At 57.0% G+C, this 13,806-nt stretch overlaps 1 protein-coding gene across 10 annotated transcripts in view; it reads left to right on the plus strand.

The window, feature by feature from the left end:
• Positions 1 to 13,806, plus strand: part of LRP8 (LDL receptor related protein 8) — a 73,637-nt gene that overhangs the window by 35,171 nt on the left and 24,660 nt on the right. For 4 of the 10 annotated variants that reach the window (XM_037043228.1, XM_037043232.1, XM_037043229.1 and 1 more), the window contains exons 4-6: positions 7,117 to 7,245; positions 10,209 to 10,589; positions 11,667 to 11,789. In XM_037043228.1, coding sequence (XP_036899123.1) covers positions 7,117 to 7,245; positions 10,209 to 10,589; positions 11,667 to 11,789 — 633 coding nt within the window. Of the gene's footprint in view, positions 1 to 7,116; positions 7,246 to 10,208; positions 10,590 to 11,666; positions 11,790 to 12,565; positions 12,689 to 13,806 lie in introns of all 10 variants that reach the window. The other 6 variants (XM_037043231.1, XM_037043227.1, XM_037043230.1 and 3 more) reach the window with 3 other exon arrangements.

Consider the following 13,806-nt stretch of genomic DNA (forward strand, 5'->3'; position numbering starts at 1 on the left):
CTCAATCCACTGAGCCATGCCAGCGAGGGCTCATGATTCTGATAGTACTAATGAGACCTGGTGCTTGTGAAGCCTGTACTGTGGAGCAGGCACTGTGCTAAGCTATCTGTAGACATTAATTCATGTATCCTTACTACAGCCACATGAGGCAGGTCCTGTCACTTTCTGAATTTTGCAAAGGAAGGCACCAAGGCTTGAAGAGGTTGGGTGACTGGCCCAAGGCTCCTTAGCCAGGACTTTGAGGCCCCAGTTTCTCCCCGGCCTGCAGGGCACACTGGGTGTGAGGTGGGAGGCAGCAAGGCAGCCAGGGGTGAGGTGGAAGGCCAGAGCTGAGCCCCAGGCCTGCCTCCCACAGTTCGGGCTTTGTCTCTCCAGGGATTTCTTTTCCAGGCCCTAATCCTCAAAGCAAACTTACACCAGGCAGGTCGTTCTGTGACATTTGTTAAATTAAAAAGGAGATGAGAAGGGGGTGGGGAAGGACCCAGTGGTCCTGGAGGCAGTTTCAGCAGAGTGAGCCTGAGACAAAAGGCTGGGGGGGTGGGGGTGATGCAGCACATGGAGGGTGGTGGGGCTGGGGGAGACCTGCCTGGCTCCTCATTAGGGGTCACAGTTGCCCCAGAGACAGGGGCAGGGACAATGGAGTCCCCATGTCCCATCTAGTCCCATCTAGGGCTGCAGCTAATGAAAACTGGGTTTCCTTGTCTCCTAGCAACAGAGCTACCAGTCTCCCAGTGAGAGGGAGGGAGGGGGAGGAAGAGCCACCCCTGCCTGGGACAGGCCCCTCGTTTCCAGGCACTGCAGCCCCAGCCTTCCCTGCCTTGCCCCAGGCCCCATCCTTTGCTCACCCCACCAGGGAGCCACACCCAGTGTTGTCCTAGAGGTGCCTGGATTGTCCTGAGCTTTAAAAGGAACAAAGCCTGGACACACCCACTGTGACTCTCATCCTCCTGACAACCTTGGAAGGGGAACTGGATCCTCATTTAGAGAGAAGAAAACGGGCTGGGACAGGTTCATCCACTTGCCTAAGGCTACCCAGCTAGCTAACCAGCGGCACTGTCGTGGGTGTTTGGGGAGGTGGGCTGTGGCCACAGGGGGCTCCTTCTCCATCACACTCATCAGCTGGGCCATCCAGCCCTCACTCCAGCTGTTACCCTGGACACTGTGGGCAGCAGGGGAGGAGAGGGAGCCTCATCACTGTTATTATCCCATCCTCTTGCTGCCTGAGAGCTTTGCTCCCTGCTTCCCACACGTCCCTTTGTGTTTGATGTCGCTTTTCATTTTTCTCCTCCCCTCTTCCCTCCCACCAGGCCCTGTCCACTCCTGCTCTCTGCGGCTGACTCCCTTTGCTGCCTGCCCCTCTCCCTCATCCTGCCTTGCCCCAGGTTTCCTTGTCTTTGTCCCTTGCGCCCATCTAGCACTTGCTGCCTTCCCATCCTCAGCCATGTTGAGGCCCTCTGGTCTCACCCCTCCTGCCTCCCAGCCTGCTTTGGACCCAGCTCCGAGGCACTGCTATTTGACAGCTGAGTAACTGGAGGCCTAGAAAATTTGTCTGCCTTCCGTGACAACAGGCTCCACAGGCTCTCTGAGGCATGAGAGAGCACCCCATGGGAGCGCAGTGAAGGCTGTGCCCTGGGATTCAGGAGGCCCAGTTTTCTGGGCTCTCCCAGTGATATGCTATGAGGTCCTGCCTACTTTTCTGCCCCTCTCTGGGCCTTGGTTTCTAACATTCTGGAATTCTAAAGACCATGATTCTAAGATTCCTAGACTCTTAGGATTCTGGGACCCTCTTTCTCCCTTGCCTGTGCCCAGCTGGGACACAAGGCCTATGGGTGGGGATGGCCAGGGTGGGAGCTCGAGGGTCAGGCAGAACTGGGGGCAGCAGGACCTAGTAAGCTGGCTTGCTCACGGCTTCCTGACTGAATGGGAACCCCCGCAGCCAACCCCACTGCCCATTTAATTGCTGTTGTCATAGCAACCTTCACAGCCTACCAGGTTTCTGGGGACAGTGCCAGCTCCCAGAATTGAGCCCCTCCCCCCGCCCCCAAAGAAAGATTATAGGCAGTGGTAAAGTGTAGTAGGATGTGGTGTTTGATGTATTTGAGTTCAGGCCCTCTAACCTGTGAGGCAAATTGCCCAATCCCTCTGGGCCTCAGCTTGTTCATCTTTAAAATGGGGGTAATGGTACCTGCCTTACAGGGGATGTGAGGACCAAGTGAAAAAAATGCATGCAGTGTCAGTGCTGGAGTAATCGGCAGTGCTGATTTTATTACTACCTTTCCCTCACATACAGCAATTTTAAATCAGGGAATAGTGTAAGTGAGGGGGGTTGCATCACGAGGGAAAGGGTTTTGGGGACAGCTCCCCATTCTCCTGTTCCTCCACCATGTCAGCTACCCCTGGCTGGCTAGGGTTTCTCCCAGCTCCCTTTCCTTCCGGTTCTGGATTCTGTGCCCATCAAATGTAGCCAGGAGTCAACGTAGTAGGAAAGCCTGGGACATTTGCCTAATGAAGGTAGCATTTCACCTCTAATTATAGTTCCCTTGATTGGGGCTGCTGACCCACCTTCAGGGATCTATTGGGAGAGGAAGCGGTGGGGAGAGTGGTTCAAGGTGAGAGTTACGATCATGGGTGCTGCTTATTGAAAGGGGGTTTTATTCGTGAACCTTAGAACCTTTCCCCTGGAAGAGGACCTCACTGAGTAACCAAGCACACCTTCCTCCATGAGAAAGACATGGGAGCCCAGAGATTTTCTGCGATCACCAGCAGGCTAGGGGCTGACCCAGCTCCCAGTACTGCTTCTGACCCCGTGTGAAGGAGCTGGTGCAATTGCCCCTTCCACATGGTGGATGGTATCATGCCCCACTTCCTGGGGCAGCATCGGCCAGACACTGACAGTCCCCGCACTGCCTGAGCCCTGGTCCCCTTGGAGCTGGCAGCACCCCTTCAGAGGTTATTTGCCCCTAAGCCTCGTGTGACCAATACTGTGGACCCGCTCGTTCAGTAAGCAGCTGTGGAGCACTTCCATTCTGTTATTCAACAGACATTTCCCTTTTTATTAATTTGTGAACTTATGAATTAGACAAAGTACCCATGGGTTTGGATTTCTGGGGCAGGATGCTCTGGGAATTTACCAATGCCTACAGACACTCCAGCGAGCCAGACCCTCGCCAGCTCTGCAGGATTCCTGACGTCTGAAATAGCAGGCTTCTCACTCCTGCCCCTCAGAACCTGGGCACACGTGGACAGTAGGCGGAAGGCCTCCCTCGGGCATCTGCCCTCAGAGAAGAAGACAGAGAGGGTCAGAGAGAGAGACAGATGTGGAGAGGCAGACACGCACATCTGGGGTGGGGGCTGATCCTGGACACACATGTCCAGGGTGGGGCCTGATCCTGGAGGGCCCTGTGGGCCCTGACAGTGCACATCCCCAGGAGTGACACCAGGGCCCTCCCAGCCCTTTGCATTTGCATTTATGAAATAAAACAAGGGCAACTCTTGTTTTCTGGGCTCTGAGTTTGTTCCAGGCTCTGAGAGTAGGAATCTTCCGATGTTCCCCCATTTAAACCACCGGCTGACTCCAGAAGATTATGTTGTTCCGTTTTCAGATGAGGAAAGCCAGGGTGCAGAAAGGTTAAGCAGCTTGTGAAAGAGCTTCTTGTTAGTAATGAGGTTTGGACCCAGGTCTGTCTGACTCAAAACCCACACTCTACCTCCTGGGTCGTGCTGCCTGGGGCATTTGGCATTGGTCATCCTGAAAGCAGGCATCAGACGGCCAGGCGCCCTCCTGCAGACCCTGCTTGCCTGAGCAGAGGCCCCGTGAGCTCCTTCTGCCAGGACCCCTCTCAATCACCCCTCCCCTCCCCCCCAGGGAGACTCACAGGGGGCAGGGGTAGGGACCCACCGGGCCTCCTTTTCTCTTGCGGTGGTGAAGTGCAAAAAGTCAAGCAGTGAATTTGGAGTGAAGACCTGGCATGGAGGTCCAGCACTGCCTCTCACTGTAAAGTGTTGAGCTAATGACTCACCCTCTCCAGGGTTTGTTCTTCTCATTCATAAAATGAAAGCAGTGATCGTACCCACTTCTTAGGGAGATACTGCACTTCCCAGGGCTAGGCAGAGAGAGGCCTGGCCCAGGAGCCTGGAGAGCAAGGCTCCTGTTCTGGCCATGCGGAGGAGCTATGTCACAACTGAGACGGGGAGGTTCCGGGGGAGCCTGGCGGTCGGAACAGCCAGCATCCAGTAGCCTCAGCAGATCCTTCCCCTCCCTGGCCTCTGTCTCCTGACCTCTGATGGCTGCTCCTTGGTGTGTCCTCCAAGGCCTCTCGAGTCCTGGCGTTCCAAGACGGTCCCTTTGCTCTTTGAGGGCAGGAGGGCTAGAGTCAGGCACTACCGAATCCTTGAGAGTCTGTAATTAGAGCTGTCTATTTAGGGACACAGCAAATGTCTTATTAATTATAAAGAAAGGAAGCAGATGGATTGTTTAATCATTGTCCTTGCTGAAAGGTTATGCAATTAACTGTATAAATATTCATTAAAAGTTCAAGCGGCTGCCTGCTGCAGTGGGGTCTGCAGGACCAACCCCCCACAGGTAGTATGGATGGTCAAGGACACTTTAGTCACCTGAGCTTCGGGGCAGAGTTTGGAGCTGGTTCGGGGCCACTTCACTCACAGGAACCCATTGGTGGGGCTTGATGGAAAGGGCGGGGCTCTGATCAGAGGAACCTGGACTCTGCCTCTCACTGCTGTGCATCTTGAGGCCACTTTAGTACTTGGTCTCTGAGCCTCAGTCTCTTTGGCTGCAACGTGGATGAGGGACTGCTCCCCTGCTTCACTCCGTGGGCATCACTGGCGTGACCGTCTTTATGAACAGTGCCCTTGGAGCTTTCACTTACAGCCTTCAGGGCCTGTTCACCTGGCAGGGCGAGGGTGAGAGTGAGGTGGGCAGCCATCAAGTGCTCGAGTGGAGCAGCCGGAGGCCCTGGAGTTGATCGGTGAATATGACTCACTTCCAGCTCCCCTGTGAGGTTGTTTCCTGACGCCTGGCTCAGGGGTACCCGGTCCCTTGTCCCTCCATCCCAGTGCTCTCTTGGGGGCTTGCAAAAGTATAGAGCATCGCTATCACTTCTCTAGGGGTGGATTTCAAAGAGGCGAAGTATCCCATATCTTTTGGACTTGCAGAATGATAACTCGGGTGTTCTCAAAGCAGGTGCATGGGAAGCACCGGCGTGTGGGGAGTTGCTAAAATGGAGATTTCTGGGCTCTGCCCTGAAAGTCCGCCTTCAGTCTACTATGAGCTGGGGCCCAGGAGCCCGCATTTCTAACAGCCCCACGCTCTCACCCCTTGGTCAGGACATGGGAGATGCTGGCCAGCTTCGGCTCCCTGGTGCTCTGGTAGGCCCTGAAGGGGGTGTGCTTCCTGAGGGCCTGCAGCATGCGGTGACAGAGGGGCCCTGGGAGAGCCCCGCTTCCAGACGCCCAGGCCCCTCAACACCCTGAATTGCAGCCCCAAGGCCACCACAGGCTTGACCCAACAGTTGTCTGTTAAGGGAAATTTCCATAAAATGAACCCTGTGGACCCCGTATTCCCAATGGGTTGCCTTCTGTTTCATGACATGTGTTCCTAGGGAAAACTCTGGGGTCCATACCGGGGTCTAAGGAACTCCTCTCTCACGGCACAGTAGTGTTTGGAGACCTGGGCTCGGACACCTGTCCCCACACATCTTGTCTATGCCCTTTCCCCCATCCCTTATGCCCCATCCTCCAAGCTATGAAAGAGAGTAAACTGGTCTGAGATCGCAGAGAAGAGCTGAGGGTCAGGCAACAGTCACACACCACCTTCGGGTGCGGAGGACTCTGCCCAGGCTCGGGCATCAGACACAGCTGACTCTGAGTCCTCACTCCGTTCTTAACCGGCCGCTGTGTGACTTTCCAATGGATCTGCTGCACGGCAGCCCGCAGTAGACGCCCGCTGAGAGAACAAAGCAGTCCTCATCTGGTATGCTGTGCATTAAGTATCACTCGTCCCCACTGGGCTGGGAGTTCTAAGTCCTCTCCAGACATTAACTTAGGCATCATAACAATCCTATGAGGTAAGCAATAGTTTTGTCCCCACTCTATTGGCAGAGAGATAAGGATTGTTGGCTAAGGTAGATAGCCAGTGACTGACCAAACTAGGATTTGAACCCAGGCAGCAAACCTCCGGAGCCCATGCCCTCCGGCTCCATGCTAAAGACCCTAAGATAATCCTCACCCTGCCGAGTCATCGTGAAGACTGAGACTGTGCCTGGCACATCCCAGAGACCATCGTGTTCCAGCCTCCTGCACACCCTGAAAGTCGGGGGCCAGACACCAAGGTCTCAGATGCCTCTGCCTTGGCGGGATCTGTCACATGGGTCATCATGAGATGCTCCAGGCAAGAGCCATCCTCAGTCCTGATCAGGGTTCTCATTCTTTCTTCCAAATTGAGTATCAGCCCTGGGGCTTCAGGCCCCTGATTGAGTCAGTCTCTGATGTGGCTGCAGTAATTATAGCTGTGTGGTCCCACGGGGCCCTGCCACTCCTCAGCTGCTGAGCAGTGGGCTCGCACCATCGCCAGGAAAGCGACTTGGGGAGGGGTGGGTTGTGCCATGGGACACATTGAACCCTTCAGAGCTACAGGTTTGGATCCTGGAATCACTGATCTGGAAGGCAAACCGAGGCCCACATGGGGCACGCCTCGCTCAAGGACACACAGCTGGGAAGTGACAGAGATGCACGCATGCAAGGCATGGCAACTTCATGTTGCTGGAGCTTAAAGGGGAGGTTTAAAGGAGTGGGAGGTGGGGCTGGTGAGGCGGGGGCGGGGGGGGGGGGGTTTGACCAGATCTAAGAGGCTTGAGTGCCAGGAACAAAGTGGGCGGGAAAGGGAACTAGTCCAGGCAGCAGTGGAGTCAGTTAGAGGATCCAGAAAGTCTTAGGGGCAGACAGGCTTATCAGATGAAGGAATTTGACACAGGGAACAGGAAGGCTTTGATGGATTCCCAGAGCCTCGGGCCAGGTGGCTGGAGCCAGGCAGTAGGACTGGTTGGCATCATGCCCCGTGTCCTCCTTGGCCAACCCATGCACACGTGTCTGTCTCCACAGCAAAACAGGTGTGTCCTGCAGAGAAGCTGAGCTGTGGACCCACCAGCCACAAGTGTGTGCCCGCCTCATGGCGCTGCGACGGGGAGAAGGACTGCGAGAGTGGAGCGGACGAGGCTGGCTGTGCCACCTGTGAGTCGGGGTCAGACCCCCGTGGTCTGCCCAGCATGGTCAGGCAGCCGGGGGTGGGGAGGGGCCTGGTCAGTGGAGAGGAGAGGGTGCTGATCAGGACACTAGGAGTGGCCGGGCACTTTGGAGACATTTTCTTTTTTCATCCTCACCACCACTTCACAGGCAGCCATTATCATTCCCATCTTGTGGGTGAGGAAACTGAGGCTCAGACAAGTGAGGAAAAGTACCCAAGCCTAAGTAAAGGCCCTGAGATTCAAATTCAAGTCTGGACAGCAGAGCAAATGAGTTTTTACCATGCCTGACATTTGTTCATCCATTCCATATGTCTCCACTGATCTCTGAGCAAGGGCAAGGAGAACAGACGGGGCCATAGCAAGACATGGTGGCGGCCTGGGCCGGGTACTGGCGGTGTCAGGGGCAGGTGGGGGATGGGAGTGGGAAGAAGATGGCAGATTCCTGAGGTGTGAAGGACTGTTGCCGAAATCTCAGATTTGAGCGCAAATGGCACAGAATGGAGAAGACATTCCTAGCAGCCGCGGCAGGGACAGATGGAGGTGGTCACTGGGACAGTTCCACATCACTGAGCTTCAAGCACAGGATTATCTCCATCCCAGAGAGCAGGCCAGCAGGTCCTAGACCAGTGGGGAACGTGGCTGGGCCACACTCGTTTTAATTTGATGGGCACCTACTGTGTGCAAGGCCTGAGCCAGGCTCTGGAAAAGCCTACATCGTCCTCCCCCTGGGAACTCATAATCAATGGGGAGACAGACTGGCTGTTGATAACTAGGCTCTGAAGCTGGGCTGAGATATGCGCAGTCACCCCGGAGCTTTGGCCAGGCACTTGCCCAGCACTGTCTTCCTCCTCACTCCTTCCACCAACTTCTGTATTTTCGAGTTACCCATCATCCTTCCTGGCCCAGGGAAAATGCCATCTCCTCTGGAGGCTTCTGAGTCACAGCACTCTTAAGATTCTAAGTCTGGAGTTTGGATGTGTCTGAAGCAGGAAGCAGCTGGGTGTGCAGACAGACCCTGGCTGGGGCCAGCCGTTTTCAAGCCCCGGGGATGGCATCAGCTCCTTACTTCAGCTGGATAATTCTGTGGGGCCTCACCGCCAATGAGAAAGAATGCTCTCCCCTCCTCACCCCCATAACCAGGTGCTTCCTCGGTCGTGAAAGCTATGGGCCACTCGTGCAGGGGTGGGAACAGGTGCAGCCAGGGCACATGGGAGCAGGAAAGTTCCCTGTTAACTACAGCAGACAGGGGTGTTAGAAGGTTTCAGTGGGCTTCTCTGCGACAGCTCCCAGCCACCCAAGCAAAGGACAAACAGTGCTCCCCTCCTCCACGCTCAGAGTTAATGACATTTGTGAATGCTGTGAGCGGGGTCTCTGGGCACAGGCCCGAGAATATAGATCTTAAAGTTGCCGTCAGCTTAAGAACTTCACAGAGAACTCAGCAGAAAGAAGCACTTCCTTCCAGACCTCCGAACACAGTGAGTCCTCCCTCTCTGGGCATGTATAGCTGAGTCTGGTCAGGGAGGAGGGGAGCTAATCTAGGCGTCAGCGTAGTCTTGAGGGGCAGACATCACACAGGGTTGTGTACTTTTCCCACCAATGCCTCAACATCCCAAAAGCTCAGAAGGGGAAAAGCGCATGGGCTTGTCATACACTTGACAGACCTGTCAGTAACACATGGCGTGAGCTGCCTACATTCTGAAACTGAAGGCATCGTTTTTTTTCTGTTTAACATGAAAAAAATATTTTTTCTGTCAGAAAATAAAAACACAGCCTCTTGGCGCCCCCACGTGGAGAGGTCTGGTGCTGTCACCTCGACCTTACCTTGGGCCGCAGCCTTGCCCACCCCACCTCCCCTCGCCCCTTAGCCCCCAGGGCTTGTTCTTGACCTCTGTGTGAGGAATGAAGGGAAGAGGGAGGTAAGGAGGCAGCTGCTCTGAAAATACCTTGTAGGCCGGGAGAAAACCAGAAAGCTGAGAGGAGTCAAAATAGAAGGAAGGGCCCCAGACCTGGCCTGACCTAGTCCAGCACTCATTCACAACCCACCCACCCACTGCAGAGAGCTCGATGCCAGGCCCCGGGGACAACGTGGGGTTGATCGCAGAGCCAGTCCCCACGCAGTGTAATTTGTGGTCACCAGGCTGATGGAGAAGGATATGAGACCCAAATACCTGAGTGTGATGTGAAGGCACCCGCTCGACAGGAGAGTTGAGGTGGAGGGAGGCTTCCCAAGCAGGGGAGCATGAAGTGTGTTCGGAAAGAAGACTTTGGGCCTCCACAGACGGGAACTCATCAGTGTACAGTACAGAGACAGTGGTTGGCTAGAGGTGCGGACCAGCACATGGAACAGGTTGCGCCAAGGCCCAGAGGTGGGAACGTGTGCAAATGGTCTAGTGTGGCTGAAACCAGGGTGTGTGCAGGAGTGAAGTAGGTAAAGGGACAGAGCGGTGGCTCCACGCCAGCGGCCGTGGATGCCAGCCCAGGGGATTGACTTAGGTGGTAGGTGCAGGTACAGGGAAATGGGAGGGTGGGGAGAAGCCTGAGCTGTGCTGTTCAGGAACAGCCCCAGGCCCCCTTCCCGGAAGAGTCAGTGTCCTGTTACATTTCATTTCCTAGGAACATCTCAGAGTCCTTTGAGACAGGCGGCGACTTGTCGCTTTAGAGACTCCTAGTGCCACCCTCTCCCTGGCAGCAGGACAGGAATTCCCACTCCCAGTGAGGCTGGGGAGGCCCAGGGAGGGCGAGTGTGTTGCCCAAGGTCACCCCCTACGACCCTGGCAGGACCTGGATTAGATACCCCGTTTGCTGTTCCCGAGGGCATGTCCACCATCCAGCCCCCCAGCGGGGCTTATTCTGGCCCAAAGGTGAGGGCCCGGGCCCCTGTAGCGGACCTGCGGGCCGGGTCGCTGGGGATGGGGTCCGGCGGGCCGACCGGCTCTCTGTCCTGCGCAGTGTGCGCCCCGCACGAGTTCCAGTGCGGCAACCGCTCGTGCCTGGCCGCCGTGTTCGTGTGCGACGGCGACGACGACTGTGGCGACGGTAGCGACGAGCGCGGCTGCGCTGGGCCGGCCTGCGGGCCCCGCGAGTTCCGCTGCGGCGGCGAGGGCGGCGCCTGCATCCCCGAGCGCTGGGTCTGCGACCGCCAGTTCGACTGCGAGGACGGCTCGGACGAGGCGGCCGAGCTCTGCGGCCGCGCCGGCCCCAGGGCCACGTCCACGCCGGCCGCCTGCGCCGCCGCCCAGTTCCCCTGCCGCAGCGGCGAGTGCGTGCACCTGGGCTGGCGCTGCGACGGCGACCGCGACTGCAAGGACAAGTCTGACGAGGCCGACTGCCGTAAGCCCCGCCCCTCCATAGCGCCTGCCCCGCGGCGGAGGCCCCTGCCTTTCCATTCCTGCCTGGGCTACCCAGTTTCACTGTGGCGGAGACCAAGCCAGGTGAAAGTGAAGTGGCTACTAAGCTGCGGAGCTCAGGTCTAAGTACAAAGGTCGAAGGTCTTCGTCGGTACCTGTGTCCCTGGATGATGCCCTCGCTGTCATACCTCCCACCCCTGCCCTTTTCAGTCCCAGACAATCACCCTCTAGCTCCGTCCTAGGGAGACCTTGGTACACCCAGGAACTCGCGCCACCCTCCTGCCTGCAGGGCCTGCTCATCCTTCGAGGACCCTCCCAGAATCCTCCGACCTTCCCAAATGGGCTGGGTCTGTCCCCCTGGGCTCCTGCAGGTCCCCAAGCTGCCCTCTCTTACAGTATATTCCGCCCTGTTATGCCACCCTCTGTATTTCCTCAACCCGCCTCTGCACCCTTGATCTCCTAGAGCATTGGTCCCCAACCTTTTTGGCACCAAGGACTGGTTTCACGGAAGACAGTTTTTCCGACGAGGTTGTGGGGGGTTGGGGGTGAACAAGAGGCGGAGTTCAGGTGGTAGTGCGGCCCTGCAGCCCCGGTTCTCAACAGGCCGAGGATCGGTTTGGTAAGGGGGGTGGGTACCGTGTCCTAGAGGATGGGGAAGCTCTTAGCAGTCTCTGGGTTCCCAAGCCTGGCAAGCAGGGCACACAGTGGGTGCTCAGGAAGGGTTTGCCAAAGGGATGAAATCATTAAAGGATGGGACTAGAAAGAAGGCCACATGTCCTCTCAGGAGGGGTGGCCCTGGGGAGAGGCAGTAGACGGAGAAACAGGAGACCTGAGTTTGAGTCCTGGCTCTGCCTGCCAGAGGGCTGTGTGGCCCTGGGTGAGGCCTTCCCCTCTCTGAGCTTCAGTCTCCCTATGTATGCTGGACGTGCCTCGGTCAGGTGTCCTTCGAGAACTCCCAAGCTCAGCCACTGCTTTCCAGGGGCGGATATGGGGTGGGGGCAGGAGGGCTGTTCCAATCCCATGTTGGGTCTGACCCTGTCTACTTGGCTCCTCCTTGCAGCACTGGGGACCTGCAGTGGGGACGAATTCCAGTGTGGGGATGGGATCTGTGTCCCTTCAGTCAAGCGCTGCAACCAGGAGCAGGACTGTCTGGACGGGAGCGACGAAGCTGGCTGCCTAAAGGGTGCGTGTGGTCAGAGGCAGAGGGGCAGCATCCTCCACGAGAAGCCTGACCTCTCCCCAAACTTGGGCAGAGAGAGCAGCGTGGGAAGCTGCCTGCCCCTGGTCCCTGAGGGGCATCATTCCCCAGAACATCACTTGCCCCAGACCACCCCAGTCCCCTCCCTGGGGCCCTAGTGGCACCAGAACTGGATTTTTAAGGGCTCTGCAAAAGCTGAAGGAAGCCTACAGGGACATGAAAGGGCACTGCAGGAAGTCCAGCCCCCAGGGTTTGTCCACGTCCAAGTCTCCAAGTTCCCAGACTGGGCAGAGCTGAGTCATCCTTCCCAGGGAGCCTCCTTAATTCACAAGTGGCTCTTCCAGTCATCACTCACCCCGGCAGGAACAAGGACCCTGACCCACTGGTCTTCTGGGGAAATGGGCAGTGAGGCAGCCTCCCCTCTCCAAGGCCTCTGGCACATAGGTCTCCCTCAGGAGGTGGTCAGTCCAGCCCCCAGGGTCTCTGTTGAGCTGCCGCTTTTCCCTCCCAGGGCCCTGGTACTACCATATCAGAAACAGACCCCAGTCCTGCCCAGCAGGCTGATGCTCGGGCATCCTGGTCATCCCTGGGGTCCTGTCCTCCTGGGAGTAGAGCTCCTTCTAGCCCTGCAGACACTGTCTGTCCTGGGCCACCCTCTGGAAACCCTGGGGCTGGAGCTCCGCTCACCTCCCATGGGCCCGCCCAGCCCTCCCTGCTGAAGGTCTCACAGACGCTGTTCACTCTCTTGTCTGGCCTGACAGAACCGACATGTGAGGGACCCCGCAGATTTCAGTGTAAGAGTGGAGAGTGCGTGGACAGCAGGAAAGTGTGTGATTCTCGGAGGGACTGCCGGGACGGGTCGGATGAGCCTCTGAAAGAGTGTGGTACAGTACCTGTCTGCATCCACCCACTGGACTAACCCTCCCGCCCTGCCTCCTCCCTGTGGCGGAGCCCCGCCCTCGCCTGCCCCTCAGCTCACCTCTGCCCTGACCCCCTCTCCGGACTCTCGTGCTGTCCTGGGGCCTCTGACAGAGCTCTTTGCCTTTGGGCCTCTCGTTCCGCATTTCTGCAAACACAAGGCCTTTCCTTTCCAGCCCAGATGCTCAAAAATCATTCTTCCTATCACAAACCCAGCCTCTGCTCCTTTCACATTAGACCTCTGAGCGTGTGCTCACTCCAGAACCTTCTCTCTTACTCAGTATTTCTGCCCTGCTGACCTAGCCAGGGCCCTGGCCTCTGAGGCCTTCCACCTCCCTGCAGGAGGGAGAGGTAGGAATAGCAGGCAGGTGGCCCACTGAGGTACATGCCAAGGCCACCTGGCTCAGGTAAGGGGAGGACAGGACCAGCAGCAGAGGGTAGCGTCATTCTGAGCCCCGAGGAGCTTGGACTTCCTGGGACCCAGACTCACAGGCTGGACGTGAGTGAGGAGCGGGAGGCAGCCGTCCCAGTGGCTGGAGCTGGCAGGGCGGGTTCCTGGCTGAGAAGAACAGGAGAGCCCAGGCTGTAGGTGGGGTGGGCCTCCCAGAGAACATGCAGAAAATGCAGTGCAGGCTCCAGGAACGTTCCTGTCTGGGGTCGAGGGTTTGGACAAGGAATTCCCAGGAGGACAAAGCCCGGGCCAAGCCCACCCTCCCTCCCTTCCTGGTAGACGTGTTTTCACCCAGCACCTCCCCTCCAGGGCAGTCAGAGGAGCTTCATGCTCTGGAATGCCATAGGAACGGCGTGTTTCTACCCCTGTTGAGGATTTTAAAATTGATTTTGAAAGGCGTAGTAGCTGGGTGAAGGTTGCCCAGCCTGCACTTGAGCTTGCAGGTGGCAGATTCACACCCCAGAGAAGTCCTAGAAGGAACCTGTGGAAAAGAGGACAGGAAAGCAGGAGCAACTGAGCCCAGCCCCACCTGCCTTGCCCAGACTTGGAATCAGCCAGGGACTACTAACCCACTCAACTCTCTTCTCTCTCGTCTTTCGCACGACTCCCCAAAGAGAAGTGTGTGCGCATGTG

The sequence above is a fragment of the Sturnira hondurensis genome, unplaced genomic scaffold (assembly GCF_014824575.4).
Source record: "Sturnira hondurensis isolate 20B ecotype Veracruz unplaced genomic scaffold, ASM1482457v3 Scaffold0004068, whole genome shotgun sequence".
NCBI classification, from domain to species: Eukaryota; Metazoa; Chordata; class Mammalia; order Chiroptera; family Phyllostomidae; genus Sturnira; species Sturnira hondurensis.